At 39.3% G+C, this 18,964-nt stretch overlaps 1 protein-coding gene across 1 annotated transcript in view; it reads right to left on the bottom strand.

Moving 5' to 3' along the window:
• Nucleotides 1-835: 835 nt before the first annotated feature.
• The window catches only part of FRMD3 (FERM domain containing 3), a 138,468-nt gene continuing 120,339 nt past the window's right edge, over nt 836-18,964 (bottom strand). Inside the window, exons 13-14 of the mRNA XM_040580567.1 lie at nt 17,582-17,703; nt 836-2,277 (exon numbers count right to left, since the gene is read on the bottom strand). Coding sequence (XP_040436501.1) covers nt 1,682-2,277; nt 17,582-17,703 — 718 coding nt within the window. The 3' untranslated portion in view covers nt 836-1,681. The remainder of the gene's footprint in view (nt 2,278-17,581; nt 17,704-18,964) is intronic.

Genomic DNA, 18,964 nt, shown 5'->3' with positions numbered 1-18,964 from the left:
GAATCTGCAAAGGCTCACATGAGAAAACCAAGCAAAACTGATTCTCTGATATCAAAACTAAATTAATTTATTCAGTAGGAGATCTGGTACAATGTGTTAAATGCACATCTAATAAAATAGCCTTAAATATGTCTCCAATTCATAAATGTCTAAGCAGGAGAAAGGCTCTGAGGCCAAAATCAGATTTCCCTTGTTTAAATATGAAATACATCTGCACTAATATCAGGTCAGGGAAAAAGAATAAAAACTTTCTCCTCTTCAAATGTACTACAGGGGTTGTATTTAAGGCCTTTGAATGTTCTCAATATTGACAAGATTGTACTTAAGTATATTCTCTAAGCTATATTGGAATACTTTCAGATACACAAATCCATGTTACACGAAACAGCATTAGACCATGTAACTGGGCTTATAATAATGGGAAAGAGGGTAAGTATGCTGCTGTATGTGAAAGGAAGCATATTAGTATGCACGGAAAATATGTTGTCTTAGAGATTAGTAATAATGGGCATCAGGGATGAAGATGCATCTCTCTTAAAGTGTTTAAGCCTTTAACTGAGTCAGTAGGATACTTTTACATCGACTGTACAGCCTAATGCTTGTTTTTAAAAAGGAATACAAAAAATATATTCCTTTTCCTCCTTTCCCCTTCTCTTAATTTGTAAAGTAGGTAACTCCCTATTGATCTAGGTAGGGTGCTTTTTTTATTATTATTTTTTCTTCTTTTTTCTTTTTTTTTTTTTCTCCTTACTATTGTCTTTTTCCATGTTATGTACAGTAATCTACATATAGACTGAAGACTCAATGTCTTCCAAAACATACTTACGTACTTGGACTATCTTGTAGGGACTTTCTACAGCACTGATAAAGTGTAAGACAACCTGACAGGTAAGAGGAAGGATCATTATTTTTAGTTCTGCTCACTTCCCCAAGCTTTACAACTGTGCCTTTCAGAAATTCTTCTGCACACTTGGTGTCCTTTCACCTTATCCAATCAGCCCCTACTGAACTTGAGTGAACTTTTTATATATTTCCAAACCACAGTCCCTCTATACAGAGCTATATTAAACTCATTCATTCTTCAGCCCATAGTTTAAAAACAAATCATTGCTAAAACACTAAAAACACCCTACGTGCCCTTGTGCATTACTCTTAACGGTTTCTACATTTAAATAACATCAGAAGTTGTCTTTTGCTAAAAATTTACCAAAATATTTTAAACACATAAAAATGTAAAAAAACCAAACAAACAGAAAACCAACTCAAAAACAAAACCCCAGCATAAACATCGCTTGTATAGGCATTGGTTAGAAGAGACTGCTGTACTAAGGAGTATATTCAAAAAGTTTTCTTTCAGTTTCATTGGATTTAGTGTCATGAATCAAAAGGTTAAGGACAATGAACCTTACTGTGACCCCATCTTATATGATGTAATAGATGAGCAGGAAGTCTGAAATGCAATTAAAATAAAGCTTCTTTTTTTGTTATTGAATGGTGACTGCATAAACCTGTAACTAAAGGGGTAGCTTAAGTATGTAAAGAGAATTTAAGAAGCTGAAGAATCTGTAATGAACTGGATATGAAGACAGCTACCAAATGATGGCCCCAGGGGCAATATGGAAAGCTGGCACTAACTGAAATTTTGAATATAGCCCTTAGTTTTATCATATTTATTTCAAATTTAAAAGCTGCCCAGCATGTCACAAATGAAGTTTATTTTGCAAGCCACCCACTGCCTAAGGGGGCAGTAATATTCAATATGAAACTGCTGAAATTCTGGTGTCTGACGGATTTCATGAAGAAAAGAAATTTGAAGGTCCGACTCCAAAAGAACAAGCAGAAGAGGAAACACAAACAACAACAGTCCAAGGCCTACAAGAAGAAGTCTGGAGAAACTCTTCACAAAGGCATTCACCTCTATGTTGCCCATTACAAAGTCATAGCTCCACCTAAGTGCTCTCCGAGCTTCTTTCAGTTCTTCCTCTTCTGCAATCAAAAATGCATTTTCATCTGCTTCCAGTTCCTCAAATGAATCTGTATCATCTTTCTCATTCTCTACTCTTGGACAGGTATCAAAGAGCATGTCAATCTCATCATCAACAGGGGTGGGCAGCAAGCTGGCACTGGGATTGTATACCATTTCCGAGATGGTTAAAGGTTCTTCTTTCATCTTCTCTTCCTGTTCAATGGCAAGATCAACATTCTCCCCAGTGTCCTTAACGGGGGAGCTTGAAGTCACAGGTACTGAAATCTCATCTTCCTTTGGCAGCTGGATACCTTAAAAAAGGAGATGAGAATAGTGATCCTAAATTTCTGCCTTCCTGGTGGCAAAACTCATCCTTCCAATAGTATTAAAAAAAGGTTGGAAAGATGATTCTGCAATTATTTTGTATATTGAAACCAAACCACACATGATTAGCAAAAACTGGAAAAGGTTTTTGAAAAGCTACAGAGGGCAACATCTTTACAACACTGCAGTAACCAGATCTGCTTAACTGTAACTGATGCAGCTAATAATGCTGTAATGCAAAACAGAAAACAAAACAGATCATTTTCTACTAACAATAAGACTTCTGATATTAATTAACATGTAGTACATATGTGAATTGGTCTTATTTGGTGTATAACAATACAGTAAAAATAAACACAACAACCCACCTTTATTTCTTTGAGGAGAATGTGGTAAGATAAGGGCTGAGGTGGGGAATTTTTGATAGAGAATTACATTAAAAAGAGATAATAGGTTATCACGATAAATTCACATTAACAGTAGAGAGGACAAAAGGAGAAGGTGGCTGACACTCAGTATGAGGATTAGATATCACTGAAACAGAATGAAAGAGCCTCACCTCTAAAAAGCTCCCTCTTCTCATGTCTAATTTTTCTTCCAGTCATCTTTCTACTCTTTGTACTCACAGTTTCTTCTCTCCCTCTCCTTTAAATTTTTCTCTCCTCCCCTCAGAGAGGAGTCTTTCTTAGCCTTATGGTATGCTTGTTTCTTATTACCCCACTTGCTGCCCAAGCTTTCTCTTCCTGAAACTTACCTTTTTCCAGTTTAACATCAGTAGCAATAAGTCTGAAAAAGAGTCTTGGTGTTTAGCAACTATATCAACACAGCAGTGACTGCTGTTAGTCGTCAGTTGCAGGAGTGGAAGGGAGAAGAGTCAGACACAGAGCTCAGAAAAAGTGATGGGAAAAATAGATTTAAATTTGTCCCAACTCTCATTACCATCATCAGATACCATCTATATGCAAAAGGAACAGACCATACACAGTATCATGTGCAACAGAAACACATAACACTTAGTACTCATTTTGTGATGTTAAGCATCTCTCCATTCTTTACTGACTAATCCAAAAACAACAGATGGATAAGGATCAAGCAGGTAAAACCAATACAAGGCTACATGACTTGTCCAACAAGTAACTCAGGAAAACCATGTCAATGTACTATTTATAATGCAAATAGCCTAATTCTTTGATTTTAGTGAAAGATTTCTGTAAAAGACAGTGAACTGACATTATCAAAGATTCATTCCAGTTTTATTGTGGTAAAGATTAAGGTTCAGAGACTTCAAAACAACATGATGTAACAGAAAATATATTATTAAAAAAAAAAAAAAGTACTCGGAAAAACAGTACATCTCCAGCCCTAATTACACTGGACATATAATGGTTTTCAGTGTGAATTACAAGGGTCTCAGCAAGATACATTAAAGTTTTCTGTTAAAGGATGGCAAACATAAAAAAAATTAAACTGAACAAAAGACCAATTATGGTCAATTTGAGATGAAGGAAATAAAGCATGTCCTGAACCATGCTATAAAGAAGAGATGTACCAGTGCTCTGTAAACATACGAACCAGGACAAAAACTGAAAAGCAAAAATCCCCGTCATAAAGGCATCTACAATATAGGACGGTAAACAGCTTAGGTGCATTTGGATTACAATACTAAGCCACAATTTTAAATAGTAACCAAACTATAACTGACCAGAATTCTGCAAAGAATCTCACTTTAAGATCAGAAGACTTTTCACATTTTTTCTTGAAAAAGCCACCTTTTTTTTTTTTGTACATTATTAGTACTAAGAATTTTAAATACCATTCATTGCACTGAAATTATTAACTTTGTTTCTGAAACCTACTTTCCTACTAGATAGTAAAAGAATATCCTTAAGTCATTGGCTACTACTAGCAGTAGGCATAACTACATTTCAGCAAAGTTGGTGATACTTGCCTTACCCTAGACCTCCTCATTGTTACAACTTTTGCATTTCTTGAATGACAAGGTCTTATAATCTCTATTTTCAATTTCTTCCCCCAACACACACACACACACACACACACACACGTATATCTACCATGACTATCATGGGACAGGACATATCCATGAAAGCCTCAGTTTCATAACTGATACCAGCTTTGTGTCCTAATAGGTCACTCAGCAGTAGACCTGCCCTGAGCCAGACACAGACACATGATCATATTTCTGCCAGAGCCCAAAATACCCAGTACTTGCAGAAAAATCTCCCAATACAAAGTTAACATGTTGAAACTTCGTAAATGAAACTAAACAACCAGAGTAACACTTTGTGAGAAAGGGCTGCTGCACTAGGAATCTTGAAACTTGTTACAACACTTCCTCACGTAAACATCTGCCTTAGCTCCTGCTGTATGACAGTGCCTGACAGTTATCATAAAACCCTCCATGCAACCTCTGCAGCTCTGTGAGCATGTTCTCCAGACAATCGAATGGGTAAGTAAGGTACTTGCTAAGTTAACCCAGTTCACAGACTTCCCAAAAGTTGGGTAAGTGATGGCTTGCTAATATCTGGTAACTTTGAAGTTATACCAAACTTAATGCCAGTCGGGATGAAATGCCAATAAATGCAACATAAAATAACAACATATTACAAATATTTCTAAAAATGTAAGAAATTACAGAAAACCTACATTAAATCACTCCTTGAACAAGCTAGCTTGATTCTAATGTGACCAGAAATGTTTCTGTATCCATTTCTTAACGAATCCTTTTACCTGTCATGTTACATTCATCACAGAAAACCTCTTAATTACAGAACACCGTCCTCAGGAAGCATCCCCTTATTCTGTAGAACACATTAGCTATTAAAACTGATTTCCCCATTTCAGTCTTCAAAATGGCCCAGGCAGATGTACACACACACACCACACCACCACCCCCCACCCGTAATTCGTTACCTCTTCCTGCTCTCTGGGAGATACACTGGCCATGCTTCCAGGTGAGATTTCACATTCTGGCAAAATCAACGAAACCCACCGTTCCTGCTTCCCCTTACTTCAGCCCTGAGCAAGCCAGCTTGTAAAGCTAACCTAGGAAAAGAACTGGTTTTCTTCCTGGGTTAGTTCTCTGATGGTTTTTCTTCCTGAACTGGCTTGTCAGACGGTCTCACAAGTGCAGCACCTGACCAGGGACACAGAGAGAGAGGAGTACTCCTTTCACCAACACCAAGCCAGCAGGTCTGCATAGCTTGTCCTCAATAAAGAAAATGTAGATGTCTCATCATTAGCTTAATTTGGCTGCATAATTTCTTGCCTCAACTATTCTGTCCTCTCCTATCACAGCCACGTTAGAAATTCATCACATTTCAGCATGAAACATATTTTGTGCTGGAACTTACTGTCTACACCAGTCTGTGCATTAACAAATACATTTGCCACAATCATCAAGAGGAGGACACAAACTGATGGAAACTAGACGCAACAGTCTAAGAACACTAAGAGGCGAGATCTGGGGTAAACTTTCTCCTAAGCATACTGTAACAGCTGGTAACACTGGATCATCAAACCGCACTCCAAGTCATTTGAGAGTGCATTCATGATATCTTAAAAATATAAAATCCAAAATTTTTAAACTCTGGAGCCCAACATTAAACACCTACACGTATTTTTAGATACACAAGTACTACTGTTTGATTTTCAAATGTGGTTTCCACTTTCTCTTAATAGAAGTAAAAGGTAAGTTGAACCACTTACTTAGACACCTCAGTATGGATTAAAGGACTAATTTTAACCTCTCAGATTTGAGAATCTCGCCCATAGGAATCTCTATACCTGCTTAGATGCAAGGTCAGTAATATATCTTCTTCGTGTTTCTCATCATAGAGAAGACAGCTGCAACTACCGCAAAGAAAGGTCACCCCAATTGGTGATTCTTGAGCCTTGTCTCCTTCCTCAGAGTAAATTCCAGTGTGCATAGTGAACATAAACACAAGAGATCATATTAACTTTCATTAAAACTGTATTTTTCTCAAATAACTAGCAAACTTCTGACATTGTGATTAACTGTAGATAGAAGGCGGTAGAGGAACATTTTCAGATCAGTGTTTTCTGAAGGGGTTGTATTAACACTGGAATATGTAGCAGTTCCAGAGCATACATCAGCTTTACAGTCCACTACTTAGCCTTAGTGGATTACAAGAATTTTCAACTGGTTTGCATGTTATTATGACATATGAAATGCATTCTACATCAGCCAAACAGATGCATAAGTAAGCAATGTTTTGACGTAAAAACCTGAAAATTTAGAACAGGCATTAACTGCTGCTGTTGCAAGCTCATTTAATATTTGAAAAATTAAATGTATAAAGCTGTTCTTTTCATTACTTCATATTCCCTATAACACCACAACATTTCTCAGGTCAAGGACTGAGGAAACAATTAGCTATGAACTCCGTAAGCCCACAGCAAACATAGATTTTGAAGAGTCTACTAAATTTATATTGTGTTTAGATTTAAAGGATGACTTCAGTATTAAATTACATTTGAGAACAACTTCTTTGTTCCATTCTTCATTTTATATTTCTACCAGCAATTTACATTCCATAGATCAGAATCTTTTAACACCTATTACTGGAATATCAAGTAAATAACCTCAATTTTATTTTTAGTATTATATATCTAAAGGAAAAATCTGCTACACTTTTCTGACAACTAGACAAATTTTACAGTTCCAGAAAGATCTCATTACGCTAGCCAAAAGTCAGCACCTCTCTTCCACCAAATACTGGGATTAGTTCAAACCTCTAACTGGCTACAGCAGATAGAAACATGAACAGCTGAATAAAACATGACTTTACAGTGGTCATCTGCTGAGAATATTAACATGCAAGAGGTATAAAAAATTTTGTCAGCCGCTAGTGTTTCTAAAGGGGCCAAAACCAGCAGCTGAGGATTAGCAAGATGAAGGGCAGCCCCAGCTTCACCTCTCTTAAGCAGCTGCAGTTGCTGGAAATACAGCACCCCAGAAAAACGTATCCTCTGCTTATTGAAAAATTCAGTTCATGCATTGTTTGGTGACCAGATACACTGCACACAGCTTTACTTACCAGACATGCAACCACAATTACACATCTGTAAAGGCTTAGTATAGTGGAGAAAGGAATAAGTGTGAGTCTTTCCTTCTTCTAAACAGCAATGTAAAATTAGATATTGCCCAGAAAGAGCAGTGCTGGCAATACTTCATTTAAACAAGTAAGGCCAGCCAGGCTGCAAAAAGGACTACTTCCTCTAGAAATACTGTGTAATCCTTTGCTTGTTTTCAATGTGGACAAAATTCATTTGTACTATGAACAGAATAACCTTTCAGAGGGAAGGGGAGGGTGACTTTCTCACATAAGCAAAGTGCATGGATGTCACAAAGAATATGTAGGAAAGGGAAACAGAATCTAGAATTGCACTAAACTCAAATATTCCCCTACACGAGATCTATATCAAAGCAAGATCCACATCACGGCCAGATGTCCAGCCCTCAGAAGTAGGAGGACATAGATCCCTACCTTACCCACATCCCATGCCCACAGAAAACACCTGTTCTAGATTTGCAAGGAGAGTAAATCAATGACAGTTATAATAACTCCTTTCTAGACAGTGACCTGGCTTTCCTGCTGGCCATTCCCATCTGTTCTAATCTTACAGGCAATTCTAGAAGGGAGTAAAGCCCTGTCAACAGTTGCCAACTCACCCCGGTGGCAAGCACTGTGACTGCAGCGTTACAACTCACCTCTTAACGGCGTTGTGTGTCAGTGTTCAACCAATGTCACAGCTAGTGCAGCCACCGGAGACCAGCGCCCTGCTTTTCACACCCACAGGGCACCCAAAGCACAGAGACAGAAGCAAAACAGAGCACACAGCGCAGCAGGCGTTCTGGTGTGCCTGTCTCTAACCTCCCTCTGGCCTGGAAGGAGCCCACCCCAGCACTGCTGACCCCATTCCACAACCAGGATTAAGCAGCAAAAATGCTGAGGGGAGTAGCAGGGAGAGAGAACTGTGCATCATGGAAGCAGGAATGAGAAGGCAAGATACATCTGTCAGTAGCTCAAGGAAACGGGAGAAGCTGGTGAAGGAACTGCAGCGACTCAGTGTCTAGCACCAGGCCAATGAGACCAAGGTTGAAAAGAACTGGGCACAATGTGAAAGCTTAGCACCCAAGAAAAGGAAGAAAGTGGGACATTTCATCACCCCTACTCAGCTTGGGTGAGTCCTCCTGGTGAGAGCCAGCGTTGTTCTGAAGTGGTTGCAAACACAACAAGGTTCTTCCAAGGATTTATGGCCCCTGCCATGAGTTTTGCACAAGCTACCTCCAGTCCTTAGGTTTCATATGCTGACATACAGGTTTTATGTATGTGTATACCAAAATGAATAACATCCTATGAACTACTGTAAAATCAAGTCTTTTAAGAACCAGTGTAGCTCCAGTGCACAAACACATTACTAGACTCGTGTCATATTAAACCAACAAGATGGCTTGTGTCTATTTGGAGCCAGCGTTTAACCTCTGATGTATAAGGATACAAAATACATCTAAATACTAACGCTTTTCAATCTTACTACCTATTTTTGAATCAAGGGAGTTCAGTGCATTCTCGTAGACATGATCGTTTACCCTGAGTGGTGAACTCATGAAGCAAAGGCAGCCAGGGGCTGTTGCTATTCAAGAGACAAGTCACTGCAAGAAGCAGGTTCTCCCGTATCTGCTGTGCTTAATGCATTCTGATTTTCAGATGCCAAAGGTGTGAGAGTATTCTGGTCTTTGCCAGGACATTCTCAGTTAATTCTTCTGTAAATATTTATTACTGAAATGAAGATTCAACACAAAGGCATAGTTTTATATAGGTGCATGGAAACTGAAATCTGTCAATCTATATATGCAAAAATAACAAAAGTAAACAGTACCATAAACAGCATGGAGAAACAAATTTTGAAACGTCTCACAACATTAAAGAAACAGAGACAGATAAACTGATAGACAAGCCAAGCCATCTTTGGCAAAGAGATTTGGTATAAAAATGAGAAAAAAGGTCTTTGTTTTGGTTGCTATCCAAAGCAATGTTGAATACACGTTGTTCCCTGGGTTGCACTTGTGTTATGTGGAAGTGAAAACCAGATCTGAACCAGATTCCCTTCCCCACCCCACCCCCCGTAACATTATTCACTATATTAAATTATTCTGTATCTAGAAAAATAAAACCAACAAAGTTATGATCTGGCAACCCAACCCACTTAGTTGAAGTAAAATGCTAAACTGAATCCACGCTGTATTCAGTTGGCATCCAAAATCTGCCATGAACCTGTCTGCTAATTTAAGACCTATTTAGCTTTGTCAGAAATTATCAGTTTCAAAGTATTTCTCTCCCTCAGCCCAAGAAAACTATGAGGGGAAAAATTCCAGTCACTCATTTGTTGGCAGTTAACAAATAAATCCACAATTTACATCAGCTACTACAACAAATGTCATTTAAGTTTTGTCTCATTCATCCTCCATTTGCAACTCTGCTCCTGTCAGGAATGCACCCTTATTCTCTGCTGTACTTGATGTGACACTGCCATTCACAGTACAGTTCCTTTCCAACAGACCTCTATTAGCACAACAAACTGGGGGGTGGGGTGGGGGCAGGGAAAAGGTTTGAGTAAAATAAATGCAAATTTACCAGCCCTTCTGGCTGTGAGCTTGGAGCCATGTCGCAGCAATCGAACGCACACTTCCTTGTTGCAGTGGTTAATCATCCGCAAATGAATGCTTCTCTTGGTTTGGATTTTTACAAGGCATTTCACCATTTTGACTATTAATTCCTCTTCTCAAAGTCTTGTAAAGGCTCTACCCATACCAGCTTTGACCTTTTATTGAGTTCCCACTGAGTTTTAAGAGACTAACAGAAGTCACTCTCAATGAATCAAATGACAAGCTTCCAACATGGCCAACAAAAATATCCCAGTAGGGAACAGAACGAGAGGTTATTTTTAAACATTTCCAAATGCCTCATAACGTATAATACAAACTTCCACAGCATCTATCTCAGTTAGCAGTTGCTAGCATAACAGCTGAACAAGCATAAAAATATCCATGGCATCAAAACATAACACAGTGAAACAAAAGGCCAGCATCTGGAGTACGTGTTTCACAGAACAAAAATGACACTGTGGCCATTATTTTTCTAAAGAGCTTCAATTTGGCCACCGGTGTTGGTTTCCCACCACTGCCTGGGAAGCATCTGCAGAAAATGTATAGATACAAATGGAAAAATCCCTATGTTGTTCTTACAAACCTTAGTCACAAGGCAAACCAACGTGAGGAAAATGCTTTCATTTCAAGTCTAGAATCAAAGCTGACCTGCCTGGTATAAACAAGAAGAGAAAATTCTTAACTTTGGGAAAAATGTCTCCCTTTGTATATGTTCTCCATTTCCCACTTGTGGACAGGTATTGGACACTTGTATCCACCAGAAGTGTTGCTTCAGAAGGCTGGGCACTGCGCCATCCAGCAAAGATATGCAGGCTCCTAAAAAAAGGCATGACACTCACACGCTGACCGATGACAACTTGCTCCAGCTGGAAGCTGGAATGCAACCTCATGCACAGCATCACAGTGTCCTAGTGGGAAAGGAGCTCTTACTGGGTCCACTGAAACCTCAGAGAGGACATAAACTGGAAGGAGCATACTGGCAGCAAGGCAGTCTCTCATTTCCCAGAATACTTAACCTTTAATGTTTATGACATATTATACCATCCAAATCTTCATTATCTGGCGTCCTTGTTCCCTCTGCACCATAACATCAACGATGTGCATGCAAATATGTGGGAAAGAAATGGGCAGGGAAGACTGTCCTGTAATTGTGTGTTTTACACCAAGTGACTTCTCCCATGAAAGACACCCGTTTCAATGGAGCTTTTGGAAAGCATCTTTACTGTGGCTCCTTTCCTGTGCCTGGCCCACACAATACGAATATCCAGCAGGTTTTTACTTTTTGCTCCTTCCTCCTGCAGGGCAGACTCTCCTCTCTTCCTTTCCTTCCCTGCCAGCACTTCTTTGTGGGTCTGAGATTATGTGCCCCTCTGCTTTCTATCTCCATTTTGTCACCACTTCAAAAGTAAGATTCTGCTTTTCTCATCTTTATTCTTATAACTGTTATAGCAACCAAAAGAGTATCATTAAAATCTCACCAAAAATGGATGGATCTCCAACATGTACACAGCTACAAAACATAGAAAGCACCAATTCTTACAAGAGTCTGATCACCAACACATTCAATATGCAAAGGAAAGAACACAAGTGTCACCTGGACATGGCTGTGGATGATTTCCAACAGGAGTGCATTCATGTTGATGAATAAATATATATAACTTACGCTTCATGTGACCATGCTCATGCGAAAGAGAAAAGACTGTGAGATTTAAAGTCACTTCCCACAAACCATGTATACAAAACTAAGGGATATTTATGCTGACATCTTGCAGCTGAGTCAGCAACTCTCTGTCTCTACTACTAAGTCCCTGCAAGTAAGGAACAGGTTCTGTCTCCTGAGAGAAAGATGACTTTGCGTGACCTGACACAGGCAGCACATCCTGCGTGATGGTTGGAAGATGGTTTTCAGCAAAGCTTTTCCAGACAAGGAGCCTGCTTCTATTCTGCAGTGCTGCCCAGGACTCTGTGCAGACGAGTGCCAGCAAGGGGATGGGTCCACTCTCAGTAACTAATTGTTTTTTGCAGCTCACTTCACTCTCCTCCTTCCTGAATTGCTACTCTAGATACTGCACTGCTGACAGGCTAATGACCGGTGGGAACTGTGGCAGAGACCCTTACCATTCATGCACCATTACAGGGGGGCCAGAAAACAGCAGATGGTTATGTAACTTCCCTTAAAATCAGAAAGTATGGTTTACAAAAGCAAAAGCAATCCCTTCCAAAACCAAAACCTAGAACTAATAAAACACTCTTCCAAACTAGTCCCAGCCAGTGAAAACAGTGAACAGGAAATTTCTGTTCAAGAATAACAATTTTAATGTATATGTGAAAAGTAAGTATATCACCTGTCTTCAGATTTTAGAGGTACCCTATTATGGTGATGGGGCCAATGTTATTTAGTTTGTAACTCAAGTAGTGATCTTATTTTGTAGGCACATGGCATGATAAACACCTGGAAACCTGAGAATTTGTAAATAAGTTACAAAGGAAAGCTGGCAGAGCTAATTGTTAGCATTAGGTACTGCCATCTTGAAGCAAAAGGTTTGCTCCTAAAAAAATTCTTTTGGGGCTTTGCAGGGCTCAATTACATGGTTAGAGGACTGTAAATCCACATTAGTTTATTGAACACAGACATGATGATGCATGCAGTGATGTTAAGATCTCCTTAGGCCAGAACGCTCTTTGGGCGACTCCCAGAAACTTGCAAAACAAAGTGTGCAGCAGCAGGAGAAACTTAAGATGACCAGACTTTATTCCATAAATAAAAGAATGATGTCAATAGTAAAAAAAACTAGGTAAAAAACAGTAGAAAGTTCCACCACATACAACCTGGCCAAAGGATGCTCACTTTGGCCTCTACCAAATTCACTGGAATATTAGAAGAAATTATCTCAGCAGATCACAGGAATCTAAAAATAGAACCATTATTTTATTTAGAAAAGCCACTAAGAAATCTGATGAACTCTTACATGTTACAATTTTTGTTATCATACACACACACATACCTGGTACAATCAGCTAACAGGACTATTGCTTCTGCTAATTTCACAGGGAAAAGCTGTTTGATGATACACAACATAAGACATTTAATGATTCTCTCTGATGTAACCTATGTGTCCCATATACAGCAGGTATGATTTTAAAAATACAAATGTCGGCAAGCTGTGTATTAGTTCTATCCAGAGAACAGTTAGCACTAAACCAACAATTTTTTTTTTTTCAAATAAAAACTAAATGTAACAATACAGAGCTGTACCCAGGGCAAAAAGTGAACTAGTTTCCCTGTTATAGTGCTCTTGCTATACAAACAACATGTGAACAGATACTTAAAATTGTGTCCTATTTTACCAACATATTTTTAACATTTATTTATACAATTATTAATAAGTGGCTAGTTTTTCATGTGTTCTGCCTAAGCTGTAACCACAAAAGCTCCATATGCCTCTGCTCTACAAGCAAAGCTTACACAGATAAGAACTCTCACGCAGACTGGCAGGAGCCGGTGTGTGCTCATTCCCATACATACCTGTAAGATGCAACAAAGACTCAACATTATAAAATAAAGATACTACTTGTGCCAATTAATTGCTGTTAATGCAGTATTTCTTATACTTAAGTGACACACAAAAATAAGTTTTCTAAAGGTTAAGAGCTCTCCGTACATAACTCAGATGCACAGGCATACAATTTCAGAATTTAAAAAAAGATCAATGAGGACATCTAAACAGTGAGGAAGAAAGAATTGAGGAACATGGATTTTAAACAAGAGGAATTTAGAATGAGTCTGTGCCATCAACACTGTGTTTTCTAAAAAACAGTACAAGTTAATTCTATCAATACGATGACTGAAGCACTCTTTCACTTTGGTTTTCCAAGGGCAAAAGTCAGTGTCACTAGGAAAATCATTCATGTATGAAAGCTAAGCATACATGTACCAAGTGACTTACAAGACCGTTTCGTCACTTTGCCAAAACACCATTAATACGCTGTCACTCAGAGCTGTGGTTTTGCTGTTTTTTTAAAAAAAAAAATTAGGACTACTCAAGTACATGAAGCATCTGGTGTTGGGAAATCCAAAGACAATTATCTACCACCTGCAAAATAATTGCCAAGTGATCAGGACAGGCAATAATATGTCTCACCAAATCAGATGGTAAAAGAAGGCAGCCACAGAATTCCTCTATCAATGCCAAAAATATTATAATGTGTTCAACTGCACATAGAGCAAGGACCATGGAAAGGACCTAACATGAGCATTCAGAGGGCCTGATTTTGCCCTCTGTGACAAAGAGGAATTTTGCAATCACAATTCTGGATACACTTCGAACTTCTGTAGCTAGGTGCCTTTTGAACAACATCTTTTAGGTTCAAAAGTTAGAAACGATCTTTCCAAGCATATCTGACACTCATACATGTAAAATCTAATTCCATGCAATAACCCTCTATGCATAACTTTATGGTTGCATTTTCACATTAGCATGGCTCTTTCTTTCTTCTTCCTGAGATGGAAGGACATCAGTGCAAAACAAAAGTTAGTAACAAGGAATGTGCGAAGTGTGAAGAATCGTAGGCAGTAGCAATAAAGCACTGACAGATGACCTGCAAAACCTAAGATATGAACACATGAGATTAGTTTTTTAATTTGATAAAATATGTACTGGCTGGTGGCCAACCTCTTATATAAACCACTTACATAACGGTAATTTAACTGAATGTAACTGAAGAATTGCATTTTGAAGAATGAGGCACCAATAGACAACCTCAGGATACTTTTTCCTGCCATTCTAATAAAAAATAAAACGCCATTACTTGTTTTCAAATCCTCTTGTGTAAATGTCAACTGCTGAAGTAACTATTACAGTGGTATCATGGGCGTCCAGTATCTTTCTTTCCACAGTGGTCCTTTATGACCGTGTTTAGGCAGCATACCCTTTCTTAACATGTCTGCAAAACCAATGGACAATTTTGGCTTTTCTGGAGGACACCTTCACTTCAGCATGACAGCTAGAATAGATTTGTAAGATGGAATTTCATATGGGAGAATGGATGGGCTTTAATTCTTTTTCAATATTTGGTTGCATCATGTTTATTTTCCATCTGAAAGGATTATCCCATACGGACAACAAGGCAGGCTGATGCTGCTCAAAATCCTGTGGGCTCTGCTGTGGCCATCTCTGATGGCTTTTTTCCCTAGCAACTATCAACTGGCACAAAATCTTCACTCTCACCTGGCAGTTTCTGTCAGTTCAGTTTCATACAACCCAGTCTCAGCCAGCTCAGAGTTCATCTCTCCAGAAGTTTCAGGAAGCAGAAATATTTACTCAAGACACTGAGGCCACCATATTTTTGTCCATCTGTTTTCCTCATAATACATAAAGCCAATTTAAAATTAAGAACAAGTAACTTTTGCTCAGTTAAAAGACAAAGCTGTGCACTCTCCTGACTCTGTCCAAGGTATGCATGCACAGCTGGCAGCGCCATTATCGCCAGCTGTGCTAATGAGTTGCTTGGGCCCATCTACACAGCACAGTGCAGCACTATGTGAAGGTCTCGGCCACTGGCGGCTGGAACATCCGTGTGCATATGGCAGCACCTTGCAGAAATAGGACCGAGGGTCCTGGAAGCTGCATTAGCCAACCCACACAGCAAAGCCACATCTGACCTAGGCAGGACTGCACCATGCTCTCAACACCATCTGCAGGCTCTTTGGAAAGCACCCCAGGGTGTCCATCCCCACCTCAGGCCCAGACATTCAGAGAGATGACAAGGCTGCTACATGTGCGCAGTGCACTAAAAGCAGTTTCCCAATGCAGGTAAGCCTGTCCCAGGGCTAGGTGCCTCCCCTGTCCCCACCTCCTGCTCCTGCCCTTGGCCTTGCACAGGACCCTTGCCTGGCCCCCTGTGATGAGCCTCTTCAAGGTTGAGCCAGGCAGTAGTGGGACACTGTACAGTTAGGGGTGCGTTGGGGAGCATTGGTTGGGGTTTGGTTTCTTTTGTTTGTTTGTTTTTTGGTTTTTTTCTAACTCCTCCCAGCTCACTCTGGGGTGATCAGTGCTGAGGCAAGGGAGAAGATGGGAATCCATGGAAGTGGATTGAGTGCATGTGGGCAGAACAGTCAGCATCAGTGTCAGAGAGCTGTGAGATCAGTTCAAGAGGCAAGTCGGTAATATAGCCAAATTCACTGCAGGAAAGTATTGTAAAAGAGCTAAACGCTGCTAACTTAGCATCTGGTGGTATTTAATCACACATAACACTTTCTACAGGAAATCCACCAGCAAGTACTTCTATTAAATTGCAGTAGTAACAACAATCTGTCTGAATGAAAGGAAACATGCTTTCAAGCTTACATAATATGTACATTTGAAACCAGCAATGGTAAGTCAGCACTTTCCAAAAATGGATTTCATTGCTTAGAGTTGTAAGTGTGGTACAGCAGTAGCAAGCTGTTGATAACTCTGCAGTGGTGGCAACTGCCTAGCAGGAACACAGTCTTGATACTTGGTTGTCAGAAAGTGAATTCTCAGATACACTTATTTCACAGCAGAGGTAAATGAGTAATTATAAAAATTAACTACATGTCATGCAGCTACTACTAATTACAACAAACTAAGTTCACAGACAATCTAATTCACCTTGCTCTTGCTACATTCACTGTTAAAACTCTGAAGAACAAACAAAACATGTTCATATAACTCCCACAAAACTAAAGTAGGATGCATTCCTGTGAAAATGAACATACTTGCTGAGCTGTTTTCCGTTTCCCATTAATCATCCACAACAAACCAACAGCAGAGGTCATATTTCCCAAGTTCTGAAACAATTAGCTCACTACATCTCAAGTAAGAACCACTGTTAGGCTTTTTGGGTTGGCTTCCTTTTTTATTAGGAAGAATGCAGTTACCCTCATTTAAGCTGGCTAAGATGTTCATACCATTCTATGTAATGACTGGGTCTCAAAAAGATAGTGTTGAATGCGATTTTTAAAATATCAAGGAATAAACAAATACAGGGAAAACCTTGTTAAACAAAATGCATTAAAACTGATCTTCCAATAACATCCTTTTTTGTCAATGGGATTAAATTAGAAGAGATTCTTTCCTAACTGACCTTCAAATAACGGTCCTTTTTGTCAATGGAATTCAATTAGGAGACAGTTTTTCCTAACATTAGAACAAAAAGAAAGAAATATAAAAGTAAAGGGAAGCAAGGAAAACAAAGATACTTAACAGTAAACTGCCAGTTTTCACTCCTGAGTAACTGAAGTTACTTTTTAGTAAAATAGTGCTATAAAAATGAGATTATTTATTTCCTGTTAAGTTCCCTTCACCTGACAATCTAAAAAAAAATTTTTTAAACAGAAAGCTGAACAGCATTAACTTCCTCACAATCTCACATGAGGCTTCTGCACAGTTCCTTGAGATAGTGGTCATTTCCCAGTATGACATGCAAAAGCTTAATGGTGTACTCCTAATGGAAATTATTAAATTTTTCCCATATCCCTGCATCAGTAACTCACCTTTTTCCATACATTTTATCATAAATATTGGTAGCATTTGGCAGGAATCGGGTAAGTGACTCACCTTCATCTAAAGGAACCTCTTCATCCTCACAGGGAGAAGGAAGGAGGGGCTGTAGAGGTTCCAGGTTGATTATGAGTTGCTTGTTCAAGGAGGGAGAGCTGCGACTCTGGGTAATGCTGGTTCTAAAAGAATGGGGGAAAGAGGATCGGGTTATTCACAAGGAAACAACTGCAGTCAAGTACATCTCAGCCCAGAATTGTTTTGCATAAATTACAGGAGGCCTTGAGTGATCATAACAAACTCTGCACACTGAACGCTGCTTCCAGCCGTGTTATATTGCACCTTCAGCAGATATAAACCTTTCAACATCTGAAGTGTAAGAAAGGTTTTGTGCTGCTTTACTTCCCTTTACACAGCCTGACTCCTTTTCACCTTATGCAGGATTTCAGTGGGCTGCTCCTCACCATGCTGCACAGCACACACCAGTATTTGGCTTCAAGGAAGGGGAAGGTAGAGAGGATACAAACTCTTTTCCTGATGTTGTTCCACTGCCTTCAGGACTGAGTAAAGGCTTTGTTATGGTTTGAGCACTGCAGACGAAAGGCTAAAGCAAGAACGGCTGTATCCCTTCAGTTAACAGATACACAATGCTCTCACTCTCCCACACCCCAGACACTACCTCTACACCATGCCTCCAGGTGATCAGGTTGGTTTTCTTTCTTGCCTTACTTGGCTCTAACAGGCTTTCATGATAGCAGGTGTTGAACTTTCTCAGGGAAGTCTGAGGAATGCTGTTGATTCGTTTGAGCCTAAAATCTTATTACTGAGAAGATAAAACGGTTCTTCAGAATAAGTTATCTAGGACTTACAGGCCTGAAGCAAGAGTCCTGCTATAAATGTGAACTATTACATTATAAAATATTTACTTTTAACAAAAGCAAAGATGAAAGGGAAGAGGATTCGACTTGACTTCAAATGGTACATAGGTACAGTGCTGAATTTCACAAACTGCATTTCAAGTTTGCACAATGACTCAGCTTAAAATTCCACATAGATAAACAAACTGAACAAAGCACCTATTGCAAGTGAAAAGAAGGGACTGTGCGTTGCTGAGGGCTTAGGTAAACTCAGACACAGATGTCCCATGTAAAGTCACATTACATGTCATTAAATATTCTGTGGGGATAAACAAGCTTTCTTGCTCAATTGCCACAATTCCTTGCCGTTAACCATTAACATATGCCCAAAACTAATATCCTCCATGTGCATTCTGTAAGCAGTCTCTAGTAACTGTTTAGTTTAAATGTTCACTATCCAAAGAAGTTTTTCACTCGGATTACTGTAATTACAATCGCTCCAATCCAACAGTACCTCCACAGGCTCATTATGCATCCCCTGAATCTTTGTGCTGGCTGTAAAGAGCTATCAAGCAACTCCCAAAAC

Source organism: Falco naumanni, chromosome Z, assembly GCF_017639655.2.
Source record: "Falco naumanni isolate bFalNau1 chromosome Z, bFalNau1.pat, whole genome shotgun sequence".
In the NCBI taxonomy this organism is placed as follows: Eukaryota; Metazoa; Chordata; class Aves; order Falconiformes; family Falconidae; genus Falco; species Falco naumanni.
Note: the sequence above shows the minus strand (reverse complement) of the source record. Positions and strands in the feature narration are given on the sequence as shown.